At 54.9% G+C, this 22707-nt stretch overlaps 4 protein-coding genes, 1 non-coding gene and 1 gene segment (V, D, J or C); 5 read left to right on the forward strand and 1 right to left on the reverse strand.

Moving 5' to 3' along the window:
• On the forward strand, positions 1-793 carry LOC103764818. Its single transcript, XR_003915931.1, has 2 exons — positions 1-135; positions 537-793. It is a non-coding gene; the product is annotated as an uncharacterized LOC103764818 (transcript).
• Positions 794-2078: 1285 nt separating this feature from the next.
• CUNH22orf15 (chromosome unknown C22orf15 homolog) lies at positions 2079-9000 on the reverse strand. Of its 2 annotated transcripts, none has more exons than XM_018076413.2 (5): positions 8882-9000; positions 3583-3669; positions 3215-3340; positions 2871-2945; positions 2079-2441 (listed from the first exon to the last, which is right to left on the reverse strand). In XM_018076413.2, the coding sequence occupies exons 2-5, from the start codon at positions 3653-3655 to the stop codon at positions 2287-2289; spliced, it is 429 nt and encodes a 142-aa protein (XP_017931902.1). In that variant the 5' UTR covers positions 3656-3669; positions 8882-9000; the 3' UTR covers positions 2079-2286. The 2 variants fall into 2 exon arrangements, with proteins under 2 accessions (XP_017931902.1, XP_008929998.2); XM_008931750.3 differs by lacking the exon at positions 8882-9000 and adding an exon at positions 4730-5574.
• On the forward strand, positions 6678-8610 carry VPREB3 (V-set pre-B cell surrogate light chain 3). Its single transcript, XM_008931739.4, has 2 exons — positions 6678-7688; positions 7922-8610. Exons 1-2 carry the CDS (start codon positions 7640-7642, stop codon positions 8248-8250), a joined length of 378 nt encoding a protein of 125 aa, XP_008929987.2. The 5' UTR covers positions 6678-7639; the 3' UTR covers positions 8251-8610.
• Positions 9001-9050: 50 nt separating the features above from the next.
• On the forward strand, positions 9051-11443 carry LOC103764785 (vacuolar protein sorting-associated protein 29). The gene is made up of 4 exons (XM_018076414.1): positions 9051-9151; positions 9488-9676; positions 10199-10434; positions 10984-11443. The coding sequence occupies exons 1-4, from the start codon at positions 9149-9151 to the stop codon at positions 11099-11101; spliced, it is 546 nt and encodes a 181-aa protein (XP_017931903.1). The 5' UTR covers positions 9051-9148; the 3' UTR covers positions 11102-11443.
• Positions 11444-11573: 130 nt separating this feature from the next.
• LOC108640316 (immunoglobulin kappa light chain-like) lies at positions 11574-14015 on the forward strand. Its single transcript, XM_018076157.1, is given in 5 exon segments — positions 11574-11645; positions 12507-12834; positions 13285-13488; positions 13491-13565; positions 13828-14015. Coding segments are annotated over 5 exon segments (867 nt in total).
• A 2608-nt stretch (positions 14016-16623) lies between these two features.
• LOC103758434 lies at positions 16624-17661 on the forward strand. The segment is given in 3 exon segments: positions 16624-16690; positions 16821-17154; positions 17574-17661. Coding segments are annotated over 3 exon segments (468 nt in total).
• Positions 17662-22707: the final 5046 nt, after the last annotated feature.

Raw genomic sequence — 22707 nt, forward strand, 5'->3', positions numbered from 1 at the left:
CCATGCAGCCGCAGTCGCCCTTCGGACCCTGCCACTACGAGATGAAGCAGTTCCTGGAATGTGCCACCAACCAGCAAGACCTGACCTTGTGCGAGGGCTTCAACGAGGCTCTGAAGCAGTGCAAGTATAACAACGGTGAGTGTGCCCCATCCCTGCAGGAGGGAACTGCTGCCAGGAGAGTACCTGAGAGGGTTTGAAGGTTGCAGAAGCGATCTTTTAGGGCTGTAGTGCTCTTCAGGGCTGTAGGAAGCAGTTCTGCCTCCTCTGTTCCCAGAAGGGCACTGGAAAGGGTGGGAGAAATGATCTTGACCATACTTCTCAAGGTGGGGAGGCTGTAGGTACCCTCTTAGTGGATCTTCTTTTGCTGCCGTGGGAAGCCTGATGCTTTTCCCTAGCTGATTCTCTAATTCTTGCTGCATTTATTATAAGTTGTTGTTAGAAGTTAGGTCTTGATCTGGTCACCTGAGATAACAGAGCTTTTAATTCCAGCTGCTGGAACATGTACCTAATGCTGAATTTATTCTTCTTCCCTGTAGGTGTTTCTTCTCTCCTGTGAAGAATCTGCCCCCTTGTAGGGAAGAGGATGGTGGTGTAGAGCCCTGCTATCCCTGGGGAGCAGAAGGACAGACAGGGAGTGAGCTGGAGGGAGTAGACTGACCAGACAGGAGCATTCTAGTGGTAATTCACTTCTGAACTAGTACGGAAGGAAAGGAATGATTAGACCCAAGGGTCTTTAGAATTCAGATAGTGCTATATTTATTACAGAGAAATAAAGGAATTTATTTGGACCTATCACTTGTGCACGTGCTTTATTTAATTCTCAAGCTAAAATTAAGCTACCAAAATGTTAACAGTATCAGCTGCTTAAAGGACAAGGCACTACTGTGTGTTCCCTGCAAATAGGAGGTGCAACCTAGCAAGGACAGAGCCTGCATGACTTGGCAAAAAGAGATCCAGACCTCAGCTGAGGCTGCACTGGCTGCCCTCCAGGCAGAGGAGAGGGTGGAGAGGGGTAATCCAAGATGTGTCTAGAGTATTTTCAGTAACAAATTATTTTTCTATAGATATCCTCCTCCTGGAGAGCTGTTCTGACTTAGAGCTAAGACAATGTGACCTGTCTGGCTGTGGGACCTTGGGTACAGTTGGCTGATCTTACTTAAAAGCTTTAGCAGATTATGCAATGTTCTCAAGGTCACTGGCAACAGGTGAAGTTTGGAGCTGCTTTCCTCTTACAGTCACCTTGGCAGAACAATCTCCTGAGTGCTGCCCTCAGACTGGCCTCTGGCAGAGCGCCCTGTTCTTTATGTTGGTGTAAAAGAGAATTTTGAGGCTTCAGATGGAGTTTTAGTGGCACAACAGTGAAACCATGACACTTTCAGATGCTTAACTGATGCATTTTCATGGTAGAATGAGTCTATTAACCTTCTGACCTCTGACTGTTGAATACTGGACAAGTTCTCAGCTGGGATTTGTGAGGAAATCCAGGTCTAGATGGTAAATGCTGGCAGCAGATACTGGAGGCTGGTGTTGAAAGTCCTGCCCCTTCTAAATGTCATAACCCAAGTTCTTGGTAGATAATGTTCTGAGCTCTGTCTGGCCTTATGGGGTGCCTTGTGCTCTCCTGAGAAACAGCCAAGGGCAAAAGTAGATGCCAGAGATTCAAAGCCGAAGTGCTCTGTGTCCTGAACTGTCCCAGTGTGTGCAGGGGAGAACCACTCTGAAGTTAACTCCGTTTCAGAAATAAATGTAATGTTTGTGTGTCCTAGTCTGAGTGGAAAAGCTGTTAAGGAGAACCAGCAGGAGCACCTGCAGCAGGTCTGTTCTGTCTTTGGCCCATCTTGGCAAAGAGCTGCTTCTGTAGTGGAAAAGGGCTGTCTCTGGAACAACCTTTCCTGGTGACCACAGTGGAGAGTCTCTAGAAGGCACTGCCAGTGTGGTGACTGTGTGGAAAGCTGGTCCATTCAGTGATGTGGGTGCATGTTCCTCTGGCTGCTGGTGCAGGGGGGTTGAAAGAAGGTGCAGGTTCTTGTCACTGGAGAGCGCAGGCCATGCCATAGGAACATGAATGACCCCTGGATGCTGCTTGTGCCTGGCTGTGGTGCTGTGTTTGCCTGGTTTGTCAGGATACAGCTTTGGATGTGGTAGTGTGAACCTTTGAGGAGCAGGGCACCCCAGGAAGAGGATCTCAGTAGCAAGGGACTCTTGCTGAACTAGGAATAAGCTGGGGGGGTGGCTGAGTCCTGGTGGTGGCTGTGCTGTGCACGTGACCAGGAATGGGTCTGTTCCTCATTTAGGGGTCTTGAACTCTGAGCCCCTCTTCTTCTTTGAGGTGGTTTTGTTCCTTAACTGGGTGCTGAAGTGGGGCTGAGCCTTCCTCTGCGAGGTTCCCTTCCTCCACTGGTCTCTCCTCTGGGTCTTTGCCGAGAGCTGCTGCAGCCGATCTGTGGAGTGATCAACCCCCTCCAGAGCTGTGTGTTCTGCTGGGTGGGTAGTTGCCCCTTGCATGTTGAGCGAGGCACTGCCACCCTGTGAGACCACAGCCTGGGAGAGACACTTCTGGATTTCCCAGTTTCTCCTGTTCTCCCTGTTTCTCCCAAGGAAATGTCCCCTCTTTGCCGAGGGCAAGCTGGGCAGGCTTCTGCCTGCTGTGGGGTGGGAGGGCAGCAGGTCCCTGCTGTCCCACTAACTAGAAAGTGTTCTGCAAACTAGCTCTGGTTTCTGATTGTCCCTTCCCTTGCTACCTGAGTGCACTCACTGCCATAGCCATAACCAGCCCTTAAGTGGGATCAGAGGGCAGTCCCATGGGTGCTGAGGTGGGCACAGGAGTCATGCCGGCACTCCTGGCTCCTCTCTGGGTGTCTGGCTCTTACCTGTTAGGTCAGGGTAGTGTTTCTCCAGGTCCTCTAGCAAGGATTCATAGGAGGTGGCTTCAGAGTTTTTGTCTCCTGCCAGCAGAATGGGAGAAATGGATTAGTCTCTCTCTGACTGCAAACTGAAGGCTTGTTACTGGGGCAGGTGGTTCAGCCCACGAAAGGTTCCTTGTCCCCAAGAGCAGTCACCTCGGACAAAGGTTCAGCTCTAGCTCTTCATCTGAGCTGGCTTCTACCTCCTCAGAGCTCCTGTGCTGTGTCTAAGTGACTGCTGAATAGAGCCACTCTGGAAACCCACCCCTCTGCCCCCACCCAGAGCTGTGCTGTCCCAACAAGGATCTTACGGATGACTCTGATGAGGATGTAGTGCTCCCTTTCCTGGAGGTATTTACTGCTGTATTCGGATGCAGGATTTTCCACTTTGCTCAGGTTCATCAGGGTGCCTGTTTCATCCAAAAGATCAATGCAGTCTGGAGGGAGAGACACATGGTGAAGGAAGCCCAATGTGTCCCTGTGTGGCCAGCATGAGCCTCTGGGGTTTAGAGTATTCTCCTTAGCAATTTAGCTTTGAAGAGAATCTATCAAGGTCTGGAGGTTGCTGTCCCTTTCCCTGTGTTTTGGGATGGTCTGTTGTGACCTGTTTGCTACCCTCTGCTGCTCACTGTGGGTGAGTGCTGGTCCCTCGGAGCCCCCTGCCCAGGAGCACTCGTACCTTCAGGCCTGCACTGACACTTCCTCTTCAGGTGAGTTGTGAGGATCAGAACAGAGCACTGCAGGTTCACCATCACTTGGCAGTTGGCTGCAGACAGAGAATGAGACCCGAGATGTGAGCGTGGTCACGTCAAATCCAGGAGCCCCATGGATGTGGCAGAAGGCACAACAGGTGGCTCAGAAGTGCCCACTGTGTAGCCAGCAAAGGCAGGATCCCCATGTGGCATCACCAGGGCTCTGAGCTGCTCCTTTACAGCCACATCTGCTGGTGGTTGGTGTTGGGAGTGCCCCAGGTTAGGGGATGAACACTGATTTGGGAAAAACAGTTCTGACTGATGAAGTGTCTCTGTCCTTCAGTACAGTTTCATCAAGCATGAGTAGGAAAAAGCAGTGAGCTCTGGTCCTTGCCAGTCCCATTCCACAAGCTGGTCCCAGTCACAAGGGGAAAGAGCCGGAGACTGTGACTGAGTCACCAGGAGATATTTTGGCCATGAACTCTCACCAAGTTTGTCACAATTGAGAAATCCCCAAAGCTGACACACGTCAGTGGTCAGAGCTGGGGATCCAATTCAAATAGCAGAGGGAGCAAAGGCTTAGGACTGTGTGTGTCTGACACCTTCAGCCACGAGTGTCTGGGGTCAAGCAAAGGCTCTCAGCCAACTGGGTGAGGTCAGGAGAGGGGCTGCTCATTCCCTCCTACCAGCCACAAATACCTGCTCTCTGAAGCTGAGGGTCAGGATTTGAGCCAGGGAACCTTTCCCACACAGCCAGGAGCAGAAGAGCTCTGCTGGCAGCTGGCACTTCTGCCCCGTGGCTTTTCTGCTTGTGTGTAGATAAGCAGGGCCCCTCCCTGCAGTGATTCCCCAGAGCTGCCAGGCTGGGAACTCATCCTTGCCTCTGCCCTCCCTCCCTGTGATTAACTCAGCGCTGCTGGTGTGGTTTTCCTCCATGATTCAGTGTCTAGGCATTGTATTTCTTTAGACAGGTGAGGTGCAGGGTGCAGAGCTCTTCTGCATGTTCCCAAACCCCTGGGCATTGCTGTGCACCAGGGTGCCCTGTCCCTCCCTGCCCCTTGTGGGGGTGCTGAGGGTGTCCAGGTGGGTGTCTGGCCCTAGAGCTGAGGCAAGGCTGGAACTCTCCCCACATACCTCCGTATCTCACTGTGATGAACATGGCTTTCCTCTCCCAGAGCTGCTCCCCTTTGCTGGGGGCCCAGGGCTGTGCTGAGGGGCTGCTTGTGCCGGGTGCCTTCCTGCAGGCAGTGGTGGGAGCTTCTGGAGTGCCCAGGGAACAGGCTGTGTTTGCCACTGACACTGTTGTGGTTTCAGTAGCCAGATTTCCCAGCAACAGGGAATGGCCCCTGCAGGTTCCCAAGCCTCCTGCAGCTGCGGGGTGGGAGAAGGGGGGGTAGAGCAGAGACTGAGCTAAACAGCAGCCTTTTGGGAAGGCTGCCTGCTCCATGTGATCCCAGCCAGTCTGAATTTCAGACTTTTTGCAGTCTTGTGGTGTTTCCTACCCCTGTTTGTCCTGCAGCTCATCTGGGCTGTGGCGGTGCCACATCTGCCCACCCTGCTCCCAGCTGAGCCCAGCATTGCTGCAAGGGCAGTGTGGCCTCCTCTGCAAGATGATTGGATGCCTCTGGAAAAATCTGCCTGAGAATCCTGCCTGTGCTGGTCCTACTCTGGAGCTCAAGGCAGTGGGGTATTGCAGGCTAGAAGGAACTGTGGGCAGTTGGAATAAAACTGCCTTTGCATGTGTGAGTTCCTTCTGTTCAGTGAGTATCTCTCATTCCTCATGCAGGAAGGGAATAAAGCTGGCAGAACAGGGTGAGCACGGGGCTGGGCTCGTAGCTGCTCTTGCACTGTGCACAGCCAGCACCTTCCTGCCCCCCTGGCCTGTCAGAGTGATGCACGTGGCTCATGTGCCAGCTGCATCTTCCATTTGGTGCCCAAATGTTGCTGTGCAATATTCTGGCAGCAGTGGTTCGGGGGCATCATAGCATCATACCCTCTTCCCGTGGAAAAACATATGGATGAAATCATGTCCCTGGGCTGGTCAGCAGATGGGGAGGACCTGAATGGTGGGAACCAGTAACAGCGCTAATGTGTTCTGTGAACAAACTCCCTTTCCCTGAAATGTCCCTCCTTGCATGAGGATGTGATTTCCTTCTGCCTTACTGGGTTTTGTTTCACAGCCTCTGTCTAAATACATGGACTTGATCTGCTTGGAGCATGGCACAAGTGTACATGTGACACTTCCTCACCTGGGCCCATGTGCAGGGAAATTCATGTTCACTTTGCCACCACCTTGCAGAATCGGGGGAGTGCTGGTGGGCAACAGCTGGAGCTGTGTCTGCAGCATGCTCATACCCCCCTGAGCTCGGGGGCCTGGCTGCATGAAACACAAGCTGCTGATACCTGCAGGGGAAGACTCCACAAGGCCAGGAGACACCATGGCAAAGCTTCAGCCTTGGATGGGCTATGGAGTTGGTCTCATGCAGCTGTGGCTGCCTCTAATAAATCTGATAGAACAGGTCTCCCCAGGTGGGACACAGCCAGGCTTTACTGCATGTGCAGGGAGTGCTGTGTGGCACCACATCCCTCTGGCAGGGGTACTACAGGCCTTGCTGCCCTCCTGCCCCACAGCAGCCCCTGCAGCCCAGCTGTGCAAGGTGCTGTACGGCCCTGTCAGGTCTGACAGGCCCCTCGCTGCTGCAGGGCACTGCAGGAGGGGACCCTGCTCTGTCACAGCTGCTCTGAGGGGCAGAATGCAGCAGACAGATGATTGTGTGCACAAGAGCTCTGCAGGGTGGCTCAGCACAGCAGGAGTCCAGCTTCCTGCATCATGTCCTTGGGTGATGGTGATGCTTCCTCTCCAGGATCTGCCTGTGCCAGAGACACAGTACTGGGTGCTCTAACGAGGCAGCTCATTAGTTCTGTCTCAGAGCTCCATTTCCCCTCACACCCAGAGCACACACAGGCCAGTCACCTCAGGAACCTCTTGCAAATATCATTGGCTTGGGGACACCTCAGGAGCAGGGCTGGCTGCTGCAGAGGGGAGGGAGTGGGCCATCCCTAGGTGGTGATGTGGTGGCATTGGGTGGAGCCTGAGCCTGCCTGTGGAGGGCAGGAGGCACCCACCAGTTATGGGACACTGCCAAGTGCCTGCTGACCATGCTGCTGCAAAGGACAGCCATGGGCTGGTGGCTGTGTGACACGGTGACTCTGGGCCCTGTGATGGGTGTCACAGACAGGAGGGGCTTCACGCCCGCTGAGCTGGTGGCCTTTGGCTGTAACGGTCTGCTGTCCTTCCGCACAGCACAGCCATGCTGCAGCCACCTCTCACTGCAATGCTCCCTCAGGAAATGCCTTCTGACCGGTGGCTTTGGCAGCCACTCCACCGTGTTTGCCCATGGCTGCTGTTCCAGAGCTGGCCCTGGCAAAGAGGCAGCACCATCGGCAGCTCCCAGCCTGTACTGCAGGCTGCAAAATCACAGCAATGGAGCTGCAGGGGGAAGAGAGCAGCAACTTTTCTTGTGCTGTTTCTGCAATGAGATGGCTGCCAGGGAATTCTGGTACAGACTGTCTTTCATTCTCCCTGGTGGCAGCAGGGCCAGCTGGCCCCCAGCCTGTTGCCTCCACAGGACACCCTTGGCATAGTGTGGATCAGGTTCCTGGCCTCCTGTGCACCTGATGGCAGAGGGCCTGAGGCAAACAGTGTGAGACCCCAGGGAAACTCCTGTGCTCTCCCCATCTGCGAGGAGAGCTGGACAGTGATACCTCCCCAGTGTGCAGGACAGAGGGTGGTGGGTTTGGCTGTGGGTGCAGCTGAAGGAAATGGCCTGGCCTGGGGTGAAGGAGGGCACTGGGTCGCAATGCTCAGCTCTCCCCCTCTCCCTGAAGCCCAGCTGCAGCAGAGCAAGCAGCCCTGGGGAGCTGAGTCCCTGAGCCCCCTGTGTCATTTACATACACCCCACTGGCGCCATCAGCACAGTGACCTGGGTTCCTGTAGCACCACAGACCCTCTCTGAAACAGCCACCCTTCCTCTGCTTCCTGCCATGGCCCCAGGCTTCATGGTCCTGCTCCTGCTGGGGACAGTGGGCACAGGTAAGGATGGGGTGGCCGAGTTAGCTGCTGTCTGGGGGGGCACTGCAGGGTGGTGGGCTGTCCAAGGGGATGTCAATCTGAGCAGGGCATTTTGCTCCAGGGCTGTGTGGAGTGATAAGCAGGATGGTGGTTGGGTAATGGGATTGCCTCAAAGGGGCTGAGGGACATTTTGGGCTGAGGGTGATGGGGAGCACAGCTCGGCCCATCAGTAACTGCATTCTTGCTGTGTACAGCTTGCAGGGCTCAGCCTGTGCTGACCCAGCCCTCCTCCCTGTTCGTGCTGCCCGGGCAGACGGCCCGGCTGTTCTGCACCCTGAGCCCCCAGTACAACATCACCGAGTTCGGCATCTCCTGGTTCCAGGAGCGCCCGGGGCACGCCCTGAGGTATCTGCTCTATTACAACTCCGAGAGAGAAATGCACAAGCCTGACGAGACTCCTGACCGCTTCTCTGCTACCAAGGACCTCGCCAGCAACACCTGCATCCTCACCATCACCTCCGCCCGCCAGGAGGACAACGGCACCTACTACTGCGCCCTGACACCTGCCTTCAAGTGGTTTTAGAAACAGGGAACAAAAGCTCTCTGTGCCCTTTCTGCAACCCTGATGCAAAGCCCTCAACAGGGAGAGCAGCAGCCCTGGGAGGGATGGAAAAAGACCTCCTTGCATGCTCGAGCAGGCCCAGCAGCACTGCCTCGTGCTGGGAAGTGCAGCAACCTACTCTTTGACCCCAAACTTCCCCCATGGAGCACTGGAGAGCCTGACACGGTGAGAGACCTGCCAGGGACTCCTGTTGCAGCAGGAGGATGGATGGAGGGCTCCACTGTGGCCCAGCTTTCCTAGGCTCTTCCAGCACTCAGTAGCCTTGATCCGGCTTGGGCTTCTGCACAGTTTGGCTCACCTGGTAATAAAGGTTAATCCTTACCCACAGGGCTCGTGTCGTGTGTGGGGTCACCCCTGCGGGGTGGCTTGGGGTACCTGAGTCGGGAGGGCGGACTGCGGCCCTTGGTGGGATCCCTTGGGCTGGACGGAGCCCTCACCCATCCCTTGGGCTGGACGGAGCCCTCACCCATCCCTGGAGCAGCCCCTCATCCCCGGGGAGCCAGAGACCTCCACCCACACTGCCCTGTCCCCCTCCCCTCACCGCCCACCACAGCTCCTGAGGGAAAAGGGACACGTGTAACCCCGCTGGCACCTGTGGGTCCTTTACAAGGACGTTTTCACACAGAAAGACGAAGGATTTTCCCACAGAAATCCCACAGAATTCAGCGCCACCACCGGGGTGGCCGCACTGCGCATGCTCACCGCGCGTCGGGCGTTGGGACCCTGCGGCAGGCGCTGACATCACGTGGGGGCTGCTGGCGCTGCCATTGGCTCAGGGGAGCACAAAACCAGGAGCGTCACTTCCTGGTTACCCTCGTGCGCGTCAGGGCAGCGGGGCGGGCGGAGCGGAGCGGGCGGGATGGTGAGCGGCGGATGGGGGACCTGCGCTGCTTCCCTGCCCGTGGGTTCAGCCTGGGGCGGCGGCTTGGCCCGGTTCTCCCCACTGCTGCGGCGCCCCCCGCCTCAGCTTCCCCCGGGCAACACGTTCCCCACCTCCGGCTGCGTGCGGAGCGAGGGCTCCTGGCGCTGCCCGGCTGGGCTCTGCTGTCTGTGCGGGGAGGCTCGGGCGAGCGCAGGGGTGTTTCATCAGAGCTGACTCGAAAAGGAGCGCAGCAGGGGTTTGTGGTATTCTGTTTTTGTGCTGCTCTGTTGAGTAACCTGGGTTAAGGCTCTCTCTTTCCCCCCGGTGTGTGCGGAGTTGGTGTTAGTGCTGGGGGACCTTCACATCCCGCACCGGTGCAGTGCTCTGCCCGTGAAGTTCAAGGAGCTGCTGGTTCCAGGAAGGATTCAGCACATCCTGTGTACGGGAAACCTCTGCACCAAGGAGAGCTATGACTACCTCAGGACGCTGGCTGGGGACATCCACGTCGTTAGGGGCGACTCGGAGGTAACATCAGTTCCTCAACCTGCCTTCCTGCATTGGTTGTCTTCATGAATCCTGGGGAGTCCCTCAGCATTGACCAATTCCTGAACTGTAATTCACCTGAATAAGGAGTAGGAATGAGTAAGAGTGAAGAAAAAAATTATTTTCTAGACCTTTCTTGTTGTACCTGCAACAGGAGGGCCTGAGTGTGAGGGGGTAAAACATGCACCTGGTTCCTATGAACTCGGTCACAAGTCTGTGATTACTGAGACCACAGTGCCCCAGCTGGCCGTGTAGCTGCAGGAATTCTGTGTGTGTGATTATTTACAGTTAGATACCCAGTTAAAGTCTCCTGCTCTCTGTGCAAATTCCTAACTCTTTACTCTGAAGTTGCTCTTGCTGGGGTGTGGTACAGGCATCCTGTGGGGTCTGCATGGTGAGAGAGACTTTATGTGCCTGAATAGTGAAGGGCAGGTTTGTGTCTTGGAAGCTGCATTGCATAAATGAGGGGTCCTTGACTGATTTATTGTCTACCTTTCTCCTCAGAGCCTGAATTATCCTGAAAAGAAGGTTGTAACTGTTGGGCAGTTCAGAATTGGGCTGATTCATGGCCATCAAGTAATTCCCTGGGGTGATGCAGCCAGCCTGGCACTGCTGCAGAGGCAGCTGGATGTGGACATTCTCATCTCGGGACATACACACATGTTTGAAGCATTTGAATATGAAAAAAAATTCTACATCAACCCAGGATCAGCTACAGGAGCCTACAGTGCTTTGGAAAGGTGAGTGAGGGGAGCCCTGAGCTGCCCAGCACAGCAGAGCCTGTGGGTGTCACCTGAAATGAGTGTGTCTCATCACCGTGCTGCAGAGCACTGGCGAGGTGCTGTGGGGAGCAGGAGCCTGGATTACTCCCTTCCAAGGGAATCCAGCGAGGCTCCTTGTTACCAGGGTTTTCTTAGCCCACATTTTGGTCATGACAGCCCTGCACTGGTGTGTCTGGAGCTGCTTCCTGTGCCCAGAGAGGGGTGAGTTGGAGTAGCTTCTTGAAGTTGTTTTGCTTTCTGGTATCTTCCCAGAAGCTGCATTCTAATATTTTGTAGGAAATAAGACTTCTGGAGGCCCTGTCAGCTTAAACGTCTGAGCCTGACATGTTCCAGGCTAAGTGCAGCTCTGCCTGAGACACTTTGATCAGTGCCTGCAGACCTTGCAGTGTTTCCCACTTCACTGTAGCCCTGGGCAATAAAGTATATGAAAACACATGAACATAAGGGGTGTTAATAGCAGGAGGTATAAACTAACTGGGAAGATTACAAAGGATGTCTTCTTTCCAGGAACATCACCCCTTCATTTGTGCTGATGGATATCCAGGCTTCCACGGCTGTAACTTATGTATACCAACTAATTGAGGATGATGTGAAAGTAGAAAGAATTGAGTTCAAGAAGTACTGAATCACGTTCAAAGCCCCTTGGTGACTTCTCGCTGCCTTTCAGCCCTTCCCTTCCCCGTTCAGTCTCAGGAGCAGCAGGCCACGGTGTGGTGCTGCACTGAGCTGGGCTGTAAAGCAGCTGTGACACTTTACTGCTGGTGAGCTGTTGGTCTTGGTTCCCAAGCAGAACTTGAGGCAGAAGACACAGCTGATGAAGAGAAAGAAGCCTGTGAGGAAAATCCTGTGTCTAAGGAGGAGCTGCTGTGTTCCTGGCCTACAGGAGTCAGAGAGGGTGTTGGTAGCTGGGCATTGAACTTCTGTAGAACAAACATAGAATAATAAATCCCTGTCTTCATGTGTCTAAGTCCTGTTCCTTATGCTTGTAAAAGGTGAGGGGAAGCAGGAGTTGGGTGTGAGGGGACTCCAAGGGCTGAAAGGAAGCTGCTGTTTGCTTGCTGACGTGCACATGTAAAACATTTCAGGATCTGTCAGACATGCCTAAGGGCTCCAGCCATGCCAGCAGATCCATCCTGCCTCCTTCACTGGAGCAGCATGGAAAGGCAGAGGCAAGTCTGGGAAGCTCTGTGTAGGTGTGTGGAGCTGGGCAGGCTGGGCACTTGCCCTCGTGCTCCAGAGGCTCAGGAGGCAGAAACTTTTGTTTCCTGTGGTGCTGCTGGGAAGCAGGAGCGTCAGTGGTGCCAGAGCAGTGCCTGCAGAGGGGTGTGCTGGGGGCAGTGTGTGCTCTGTGGGCAATGGGCTGGGCCAGTTGAGGGAGCAGAACCCTGCAGACAAGCCCCTGAGTGGGAAGGGGAGCAGCTGGAGGAGCTGTGCTGCTGCAGAGGTGCTTGGGGGGTGGGTGAGGCCAGGGTCACAGGCAGGGAGGAGGTGGCTGCAGAGGGTGCATCGACAAGGTGGGGTAGAAAAGTGTTCCTGCTGTCCCTTGACATGGATCTTTGCAAAGACTGAGGGACCTTTGCCCAGATACCAGGATTGAGCTGGTTGTAGTCTTGTGGCTCCTGAGAGAAGCCTGGTGTGGAGCAGGACGTGTTTTTCCCAGCTGAGTAGCCCAGGAAGCAGGTGGCCTGGAGTGATCTTTGTGCTAGTGGTGGGCAAGAGACAGGCACAGCAGTGGGACAGGAGCTGTTAGGGAACACTGAGGGTCACATTTCCATGGAAGTGGCTGTGCTGGCTGCATAGGCACTTAAGAGGATGTGGGGGTCCACAGCACAGCCCCATCAGTGTGAGGATGTGGAGCTGGTGGAATCTCCTGGGTCTTTTTCCTTGTGGTGGTCGCCCACATCTCAGGTGCCATGACCAGACTTGCTGTGCCCCGATGGGGCCTTTGGGCACAGGGACCCCATTCGTCTGCTCTGGGCAGTCTGTGTTCCTGAGGCACTGACTGATCCTTGTCTTCTCCCTCTTCACAGTCCCTGGTCCAGGCAGCATCAGCTGTTTGCAATTTCAGCCAACCTGGAGGCACTGTCAAGGTCACCTACTCTGGGATTAGCTGGCCTTACACTGCCTGGTACCAGCAGAAGGTCCCTGGCAGTGCCCCTGTCACTGTGATCTATTCTAATAGCGAGAGACCCTCGAACATCCCTTCGCGATTCTCCGGATCCTTGTCCGGCTCCACGGGCACATTAACCATCACTGGGGTCCAAGCTGAGGACGAGGCTGTCTATTTCTGTGGTAGCTACGACAGCAGTGGTACTGGTATATTTGGGGCCGGGACCATGTTGACCGTCAAAGGCGATGGTGAGTCACCGATTTCTTCTCGGTCTTTCCTTCCCCAGTGCGAAATCGTGACAGCAGCAGCGGCAACAGCTGGGGTGTGTTGACAGTGAGTAGCAGGAAGTGAGGCAGAACCCAAAATCAGAGGAAAGGTTTTGGCCCTTCTTTCCCCCCTTTTGTTTCCTAGAGCCCTGCAGCTCACTTTGTGTCTGTAGACCATCGTCCTGGTCCATTCAAAACTCACGGTGTGGCTTTGTCCCCCACCCCACTGCCTCTTATTACTGATGACCATATTGTCCTGCTGCTGCCTCTGTGGTGGGATACACTGGGCTGAGCTCTGCTCCTCAAATGTGCCAGTGACCTTGTCCTTGTCTGCCCTCTTCCCACTATTGCATTCACTATAGCCTTTTCTGGGCAGGTCTGTACTCCTGTGGCACTGGCTGAGCCTCTCTTTTCTCTCCTCTCCTTTTCCAGGTTCCCTGGTCCAGGCAGCACCACTGAGTCAGCCGTCCTCATTGTCAGCCAAGGTGGGAGAAACCATCAAGATCACCTGCTCCGGTGGCAATGGTAACTATGGCTGGTACCAGCAGAAGGTCCCTGGCAGTGCCCCTGTCACTGTGATCTGGTACAACAACAAGAGACCCTCGGACATCCCTTCGCAATTCTCTGGATCCACATCCATGGATTAACCATCACTGGGGTCCAAGCCGAGGATGAGGCTGTCTATTTCTGTGGGAACTATGACAGCAATGCTGGTCAGCCTCCTCTTGCTGCTGCCATTTCTCCTTGCACAACCCTCACACCTTGGGTTCTCTGTGTGTCTCTGATTGCCTTCATTGCATCATGGGGTCTTTGGGCACAGAGGCCCAGTTCTGATGCTCTGGGCAAGGCTGTGCTGCTGGGCAATGTCTGATCTCTGTCTTCTCTCCCTCTTCAGCTTCCCTTTTCTGGGCAGATCACTGCTCCTGTGGCACTGGATGATCCTCCTTTTCTCCCCCCTCACTTCTTCCTCTCCAGGTTTTGTGGTCCAGGTGACGTCACTGAGTCAGCCGTCCTCATTGTCAGCCGAGGTGGGAGAAACCATCAAGATAACCTGCTCAGGGAGCAGCAGTGAGTATGGCTGGTACCAGCAGAAGGTCCCTGGCAGTGCCCCTGTCACTGTGATCTATGATAACAGCAGGAGACCCTCGGACATCCCTTTGTGATTCTCTGGATCCACATCCGGCAACACAAACACATTAACCATCACTGGGGTCCAAGCTGAGGACGAGGCTGTCTATTTCTGTGGTAGCTTCGACAGCAGCAGTAGTGCTGGTATAATCGGGGCCGGGACCATGTTGACCGTCAAAGGCGATGGTGAGTTGCCGATTTCTTCTTGGTCTTTCCTTCCCCAGTGCGAAATTGTGACAGCAGCAGTGGCAGCAGCTGTGGTGTGTTGACAGTGAGTACCAGGAAGTGAGGCAGAACCCAAAATCAGAGGAAAGGTTTTGGCCCTTCTTTCCCTCCTGTCTGGCTGTGGGGCTGAGGCACAGCCATGGCAGGGAATATCCTCTCCTTGGTGTCCCAGAGAACAGGGGTGACTTTCTGGCTGGGGTCACCATTGTCCTGGTCCCTACAAAACTCATGGTGTTGCTTTGTCCCCCACTTGTCTGTTCTCTGACTATGGCATTGCCTGTAACCTTGTCCAGGAAGTTCTGTGCTCCTGGGACACTGGGTGACCCACCCTTGCTCCTGTCTTTTCTCTCCCTTTCCAATTCCCTGGTCCAACATCACTCAGTCAGCTGTCCTACGTGTCAGCCAACCTGGGAGACACTGTGAAGATCACCTGCTCTGGTGGTAGCCATGGCTACTATGCCTGGTTCCAGCAGAAGGTCCCTGGCAGTGCCCCTGTCACTGTGATCTATGATAACAACGAGAGACCCTCAGGCATCCCTTCGCGATTCTCCGGATCCATATCAGGCTCCACGGCCACATTAACCATCACTGGGGTCCAAGCCGAGGACGAGGCTGTCTATTTCTGTGGTGGCTGGGACTACAGCAGTTATGCTGGTATTGTGACACAGAGAGATGTGGAAATGAGGTACAAAAGAGTTAAAAATGGAGTTTTTCTTTCCTTCTCATGGCCAAACAGAGTTGTGGATGTGGGAGTGGTGCAGGTTTTTGTCTCCCCTGCAGGACCTCAGCTGTGAATGTCCCCAGTTTTGTGTCCTAGAGCACTGCAGATGACTTTGTGTCTGTGGACAATTGTCCTGGTCCCTACTAATCTCATAGGGTTTCTTTGTCTCCCAGCCCTCTCTTTCTTGCTCCTCATGACCATGTCATCCTTTTGCTGCCAGCACTGCCTCTCTGTTGGGATGTGTTGGGCTTGGCTCTGCTCCCCAAATTTCCCTCTACTTGTGGTTCCATCCATTCCCCTCTGACTGTAGCATTCCCCCTCCAACTGCCCAGGAGAGGACCGTATTCTTGGGGCACTGGCTGATCCCCACTCTTCTCCCCTCTCTCTTCTTCCTCTCCAGGTTCCCTGGAGCAGCATCACTGAGTCAGCCATCCTCGTTGTCAGCCACCATGGGAGAAACCATCAAGATCACCTGCTCTGAGGGTAGCAGTGCCTATGGCTAATTTCAGCAAAAGGTCTCTGGCACTGCCCCTGTCACTATGATCTGTGCTGTCACAAAGAGACCCTCAGTGGTGCTGGAGGACGTGGAAGTGACAGGGCTCCTGGCAGTAAAGAGCTGTGGTGTGACTAATTGCTGCTGCCCTCCAAATGTCTTGTCCTGTGGTTGGTGCTGTTGCTCAGAGAAGCTGGGAGAATCCCTGTCATTATCTCTGGGCATCCTGCTCTGGTCCATGGGCTCTGTGCCACTCATCTCTAGTGAGAGCAACTGTGCTGAAGGGCCCTGTGTCTGTGTGAGAGGCTTTCCCCTGTGAGCATGGGCTGCCTTGGACAGGGTGCCGTGCAGAAGCCCTGAAGGCCGTGACCAGGACTGGAGGAATCTCTGGACCTGGTGGGAACTGTGGCAGAGCTGAGAGACAGCAAGGGCAGAGTCCTGTGCCAGGCTCTGCTCTCAGTTCCTCCAGTGCTGTCCCTGAGGCCCTTCTTGTCCCCACACGGTGTCAGTGTGGTTCCACTGCACGGTCTGAGGTTCACAGGGCCGCCAGGAGGCAAAGGGGCTGTGGACAACCAGGTGCCAGTGTGTAACACTGTGGTGCAGAGCAGCCCCCGCTGGCTCCTTTGGAGGCTGCCCTGGGCTGTGTGGTGGGCAGACAGCAGAGGGGCTGATCCAGGCTGGACAAGAGTGGGAGGATGCTGTGGGCAGTTAATTGATATGAACTCCAAGTGGCTGTGAGGCCACTTGAGACCCCCAGCTTTGAATTTGGAGGACCTGGGGGCTTGTGTTTCCTTCCTGTTGAGTAGCCTTGAAGCTCCTGGTCTTGGTGTGGCTCCAGTGCCCTTCCACAATCCCAGTTCTCTGCTTGGAGGTTCCCTTGTGGCAATGAAGAGAGGCCCAGTGTAAGCACCTGGTTTGAAGCAGTTTGAAGCAGGACCTGGTTTGCCCAGCTCCTCTGTCACTGCTGCTGATCAGTGCACAGGTAGTGTGGGCACCTGGAGACCAGGAAGCACCAAGCAGACTTGGGTGCTGCAGGGCAGGTGGATGTGTCCTCAGAGGAGCCTGCAGTGGGCAGGGGGAGCACTGGGGCAAGAGCTCCAGGGAACACTGATGGCCACATATCCAGGGAGGGGCTGTGCCTGGACAGGTGGAGACTCTAAATGTGTGTCAGGGTTCACAGCACTGCCTCATCATCATGGGGACGTGGAGCTGGTGGGATCACACCATGGCCTGGGTCCCTCTCCTCCTCGCGGTGCTCGCCCACACCTCAGGTGCCATGGCCAGACGCTGTGCTTGGATGGGGCCTTTGGGCACAGGGGTCCCATCCCCCTGCCCAGGGAGGACTGTGCTCCTGGAGCACTGCCTGACCCACATCTTCTCTCCTCTCTTCTCTTTCTCCAGGTTCTCTGGTCCAGGCAGCGCTGACTCAGCCGTCCTCATTGTCTCACAAGGTGGGAGACACCGTCAAGATCACCTGCCCTGGCCTTAGCAGTAGCTGGCCTAGTGCTGGCTGGTACCAGCAGAAGGTCCCTGGCAGTGCCCCTGTCACTGTGATCTATGAAAATGACAAGAGACCCTCAGACATCCCTTCGTGATTCTCCGGATCCCTGTCCGGCTCCACGGCCACATTAACCATCACTGGGGTCCAAGCCGAGGACAAGGCTGTCTATTTCTGTGGTGGCTGGGACAGCAGCACTTATGCTGGTATTGTGACACAGAGAGATGTGGAAATGAGGTACAAAAGAGTTAAAAATGGAGTTTTTCTTTCCTTCTCATGGCCAAGCAGAGTGGGGAATGTGGGGCTAGTGTAGATTTTGGTTTCCTCTGTACAACCATGGCTGTGAATGTCCCCCCTTTTGCTTCCTAGAGCCCTGGAGCTCACTTTGTGTCTGTAGACCATCGTCCTGGTCCATGCAAACCACATGGTGTGGCTTTGTCCCCCACCCCACTGCCTCTTATTACTGATGACCATATTGTCCTGCTGCTGCCTCTGTGGTGGGATACACTGGGATGAGCTCTGCTCCTCAAATGTGCCAGTGACCTTGTCCTTGTCTGTCCTCCTCCCACTATTGCATTCACTATAACCTTCTCTGGGCAGGTCTGTACTCCTGTGGCACTGGCTGAGCCTCTCTTTTCTCTCCTCTCCTTTTCCAGGTTCCCTGGTCCAGGCAGCACCACTGAGTCAGCCGTCCTCATTGTCAGCCAAGGTGGGAGAAACCATCAAGATCACCTGCTCTGGTGACAATGGTAACTATGGCTGGTACCAGCAGAAGGTCCCTGGCAGTGCCTCTGTCACTGTGATCTACTGGGATGATGCGAGACATCCCTTCACTATTCTCTGGATCCTTGTCCAACTCCACGGCCACATTAACCATCACTGGGGTCCAAGCCGAGGACGAGGCTGTCTATTTCTGTGGTAGTTACGACAGCAACAGTGGTTCCACAGTCACATGGAGCAATGGCAAAATGATACTGAAATCTCCTGCCATTGCAGACCTCAGTCAGGAGTCTCTGCTGTTCCTATTTGATGGTGGGGCAGGTCCCCATCATGGCCCTGCCCTTGCTGCCCTGTGCTGAAAGTGGCTGTGCCTGATGTCCCAGCTTGGACACCCCTTAGAGCTCCAGGTCTGTGCCCATCCCAAGGTTAGGAGCGGTGCCAGAGCAGTGCCTGCAGAGGGGTGTGCTGGGGGCAGTGTGTGCTCTGTGGGCAATGGGCTGGGCCAGCTGAGGGAGCAGAACCCTGCAGACAAGCCCCTGAGTGGGAAGGGGAGCAGCTGGAGGAGCTGTGCTGCTGCAGAGGTGCTTGGGGGGTGGGTGAGGCCAGGGTCACAGGCAGGGAGGAGGTGGCTGCAGAGGGTGCATCGACAAGGTGGGGTAGAAAAGTGTTCCTGCTGTCCCTTGACATGGATCTTTGCAAAGACTGAGGGGCCTTTGCCAGATACCAGGACTGAGGGGGTTGTAGTCTTGTGGCTCCTGAGAGACACCCACTTGTAGTGCCTTGGTGTGCAGCAGAATGTGTCTTTCCCAGCTGAGTGGCCTGGGAAGCAGGTGGCCTGGAGTGATCACAGTGCTGTTATCAGCCCTGTACACAGGAGTTCCTGGTGCAGCCAGGTCATGGTCCTACTGGGCAGGAACACGGACTGGGTGGTCCTTGGCTGAGCTCAGAGCTCAGCAGCCGTGTTGGGGAAGGGGCAGGCAGCCCAGAGTGATTGTGCTGCCTTTTGGTGGGTCAGAGGAGCCTGCAGTGGGCAGGGGAAGCACTGAGGCAAGAGCTCCAGGGAACTCTGATGGCCACATATCCAGGGAGGGGCTGTGCCTGGGCAGGTGGGGGCTTAAATGTGAGTCAGGGTCCACAACACAGCCCCATCACTGCAGGGACGTGGAGCTGGTGGGATCACACCATGGACTGGGTCCCTCTCCTCCTCGTGGTGCTCGCCCACACCTCAGGTGCCATGGCCAGACTTGCTGTGCTTGGATGGGGCCTTTGGGCACAGGGGTCCTGTCCCTCTGCCCAGGGAGGACTGTGATCCTGGGGCACTGACTGACCCCTGTCTTCTCTTCTCTCTCCTCTCCCTTTTCCGGTTCCCTGGTCCAGGCAGCGCTGACTCAGTCACCTCGCATGTCAGTCAAAGTGGGAGACACCGTCAAGATCGACTGCTCTGGGAGTAGCAGCAGCTGGGGTTATGCTGCCTGACATCACCTGGCACTGCCCCTGTCACTGTGATCTATCGCAACAGCAACAGACCCTCGAACATCCCTCCGTGATTCTCCGGATCCGAGTCCGACTCCACGGGCACATTAACCATCACTGGGGTCCAAGCCGAGGACGAGGCTGTCTATTTCTGTGGTGGCTACGACAGTAGCAGTGGCAGCAGCTATGGTGTGTTTTGACAATAAGCACCAGGAAGTGAGGCAGACTCCAAAATGAGAGGAAAGATTTTAACCCCTGTCCCTCCTTTCTGGATGTGGGGCCGAGGCAGGTTCCTGTCCCTTCTGCACAGCCACAACAGGGAATGTTGTTTCTTTCTTGTCCCAGAGAATGGGAGATCACATGGTGGCTGGGGACCATTGTCCTGGTCCCTATAAAACCCATGGTGTAGTTGTGTTCCTCACCCCACTGTGTCTTGCTACTGATGACCTCCTGCTTCTGCCAGGGCTCTCTCTGTGCTGGGATGCATTGGGCTGGGCTCCACTCCACAGTTTCCCTGTAACCATGTCCATGTGTGTTCTCCTCTGACTGTGGCAGTTCTATACTCTTTGAAACTGTGTGACCTTCCCTTTCCTCCCCTCTCTGCTCTCCCTTTCCACATTCCCTGGTCCAGGCAGCATCGCTGACTCAGCCGTCCTTATTGTCTCACAGCGTGGAGAAACTGTGAAGATCACCTGCTCTGGGGGTAGCATCAACTATTATGGCTGGTACCAGCAGAAGGTCCCTGGCAGTGCCCCTGTCACTGTGATCTATCTCGACAACAAGAGACCGTCGGACATCCCTTCGCGATTCTCCAGATCCAAGTCCGACTCCAAGGTCACATTAACCATCACTGGGGTCCAAGCTGAGGACGAGGCTGTCTATTTCTGTGGTAGCTACGACAGCAGCAGTGGTACTGGTATAGTGACACAGAGAGATTTTAAAGTTAAGTACAGGGGACTTAAAAATGGAGTTTTTCTGTCCTTCTCATGACCATGCAGAGATGTGGATGTAGGGCTAGGTCAGGGTTTTGTCTCCTATGCACTACTGTGTCTATTAATCCACTCCTTTTATTTCCTAGAGCCCTGGCGGTGACTTTGTGGCTGTGGACTATTGTCCTGGTCCCTATAAAACTCATGGTATAGCTTTGTCTCCAAATGTACCTGTGAAATGTCCAGATCCATTCTCATCTAACTGTGGCATTCCCTGTAACCACGTCTGTGCAGATCTGTGCTTCTAGTTTAATGGCTGAGCCTCCTTTTCTCCCTCCTCTTCTTTCCTTCTCCACATTCCCTGGTCCAGGCAGCACTGCTGAGTCAGCTGTTCTCAGTCTCAGCCAATGTGGGAGAAACCATCAAGATGACCTGCTCTGGGGGTGGCAGCTACTATGGTTGGTACCAGCAGAAGGTCCCTGGCAGTGCCCCTGTCACTGTGATCTACTACAATGACAGGAGACCCTCGGACATCCCTTCACGATTCTCCGGATCCTTGTCCGGCTCCACGGGCACATTAACCGTCACTGGGGTCCAAGCCGAGGACGAGGCTGTCTATTTCTGTGGTAACTACGAAAGCAGCAGTAATTATCTTACCACGGTGACATGGAGCAATGAGGAAGTGATACAAAGCCCTCCCGCCATGGCAGGGGCTGCTGTCTCTGCTGTCCCTGTTTGGTGGTGGGACAGGTCCCTGGCATGACTCTGCCCTTGCTGCCCTGTGCTAATATGGCTGTGCCTGGTGTCCCAGCACCATCCAGTAGAATCCTTCCCTTGTCATTTGTGGAGGAGAGTAGACAGTGCCTCCAGCACTTCTGGCCCCAAGGGAATACCCTGGCCCTGGACAATGTCCCACTATGGCCCCACAAAAGTAAGGGTCCCTCAGGACCCTGAACCCATTCCCATTCTATGCTGGGCGCTGTTCCCTGGGCACGTGGCCCAGGGCTGGCTTTGTCCCTCTCCTCATCTCGTTATTCATCCTTGGTACAGATGTCCTGTCAGTCACCTCCGATGTCAGCCAAAGTGGGAGACACTGTGAAGATCACCTGCTCTGGGGGCAGCTACAACTATGACTGGTACCAGCAGAAGGTCCCTGGCAGTGCCCCTGTCACTGTGATCTATGCCAATAGCAACAGACCCTCAGACATCCCTTAGCGATTCTCCGGATCCCAGTCCAGCTCCACGGGCACATTAACCATCACTGGGGTCCAAGCTGAGGACGAGGCTGTCTATTTCTGTGGTGGCTTGGACAGCAGCAGTGGTGGCTATGATGTGTGGTGCCAACAGGTAACAGGAAGTGATGCAGAACATCCCCTTTTCTGTGTCCCACAGAGCTGCAGGTTCTCTTGATCTCCCCCATGTCTGGAGAGCATTTCTTTGTCACAGTATAGATCACAATGTAGCCTTGTCCCTCACCCCACTCTGTCCTACTACTGATGACCGTGTCCTCCTGCTGCTGCCTGAGCTGCCTCTGTGCAGGGATGTGTTGGACTGGGCTCTGCTCCACAAATGTGCCTGTGACCATGTCCAGGTCCATTCTCTTCTGACTGTGGCATTCCCCATCCCTCTGCCTGGGGGCAGCTGTTCTCCCAGGGCACTGGCTCAACCCCTCACCCTTCTCCCCTTTCTCTTTTCCCTCTCCAAGTTCCCTGGTCCAAGCAGCATTGCTGAGTCAGCCATCCTCAGCCTCAGCCAACCTGGGGAGACACTGTCAGGATCAGCTGCTCTGGAAGTAGCAGCAACTATGGCTGGTACCAGCAGAAGGTCCCTGGCAGTGCCCCTGTCACTGTGATCTACTGGAATGATGGGAGACCCTCAGCCTTCATGATCTCCAGTGCTGTGACTGGTTCCACAGGATCACTGGGGTCCAAGCCAAGAACAAGGCTGTCTATTAGTGTGGCAGCCACGAAAGCAGCAGTGGCTGATGTCATGGTGACACTGAGCCACAGGCAAGTGAAATCTCAAGCATCAAAGAGGCTGATTTTGTCTCCTCCTTCCATTCAGCCAGGCAGGCTCCAGACCACCTCTCCAGCTTTGGGGCTTTTCCTTTTCTTTCCTTTCCTTTCCTGATGCCCTTCCCTGTGTGTTCCATGTCTCAGGGCTGTGACTGTGATGAGGCATTAGAGCTGGTTTCCTAGAGAAGTTGTGGATGCCCTATCCCTGAAAGTATTCAAGGCAGGCTTGGATGAGGCTTTGTGCAACCTGGTCTAGTGGAAGGTGTCCCTGCCCATGGGAGGGGCTTGGAACTAGGTGGTCTTGAAGGTCCCTTTCATCCCAAACTATTCTATGATTCTATGATTCTATGACTATGTTCCTGGTGCTGCAGAAGCCCTGTCTGGGCTCATCCCCACTGCCCAATATCCATGTGAGGGGCAGAGGAGCACTGAGACAGTGTTAGAGCTGGAGCCTGAGGAGCTGGCTAAGAAAACCTTTGCCACATTTCTGCTGTCCCAGCCTGAGTCCTGCCTGGGGTCCTGTGGCATTGCAGCCACCCTGGATGCTCAGGACTGGGTGTGTGGGTGTTTGTCAGCCCATGGGAGCCTCGGGCATGGAGGCCAGGACCAGGGGGGAAGAGCCCCCAGTCTCCCTCTCCTATCACATGGCATCT

The sequence above is a fragment of the Manacus vitellinus genome, unplaced genomic scaffold, assembly GCF_001715985.3.
Source record: "Manacus vitellinus isolate BGI_N305 unplaced genomic scaffold, ASM171598v3 scaffold_31_pilon, whole genome shotgun sequence".
Classification (NCBI taxonomy): domain Eukaryota; kingdom Metazoa; phylum Chordata; class Aves; order Passeriformes; family Pipridae; genus Manacus; species Manacus vitellinus.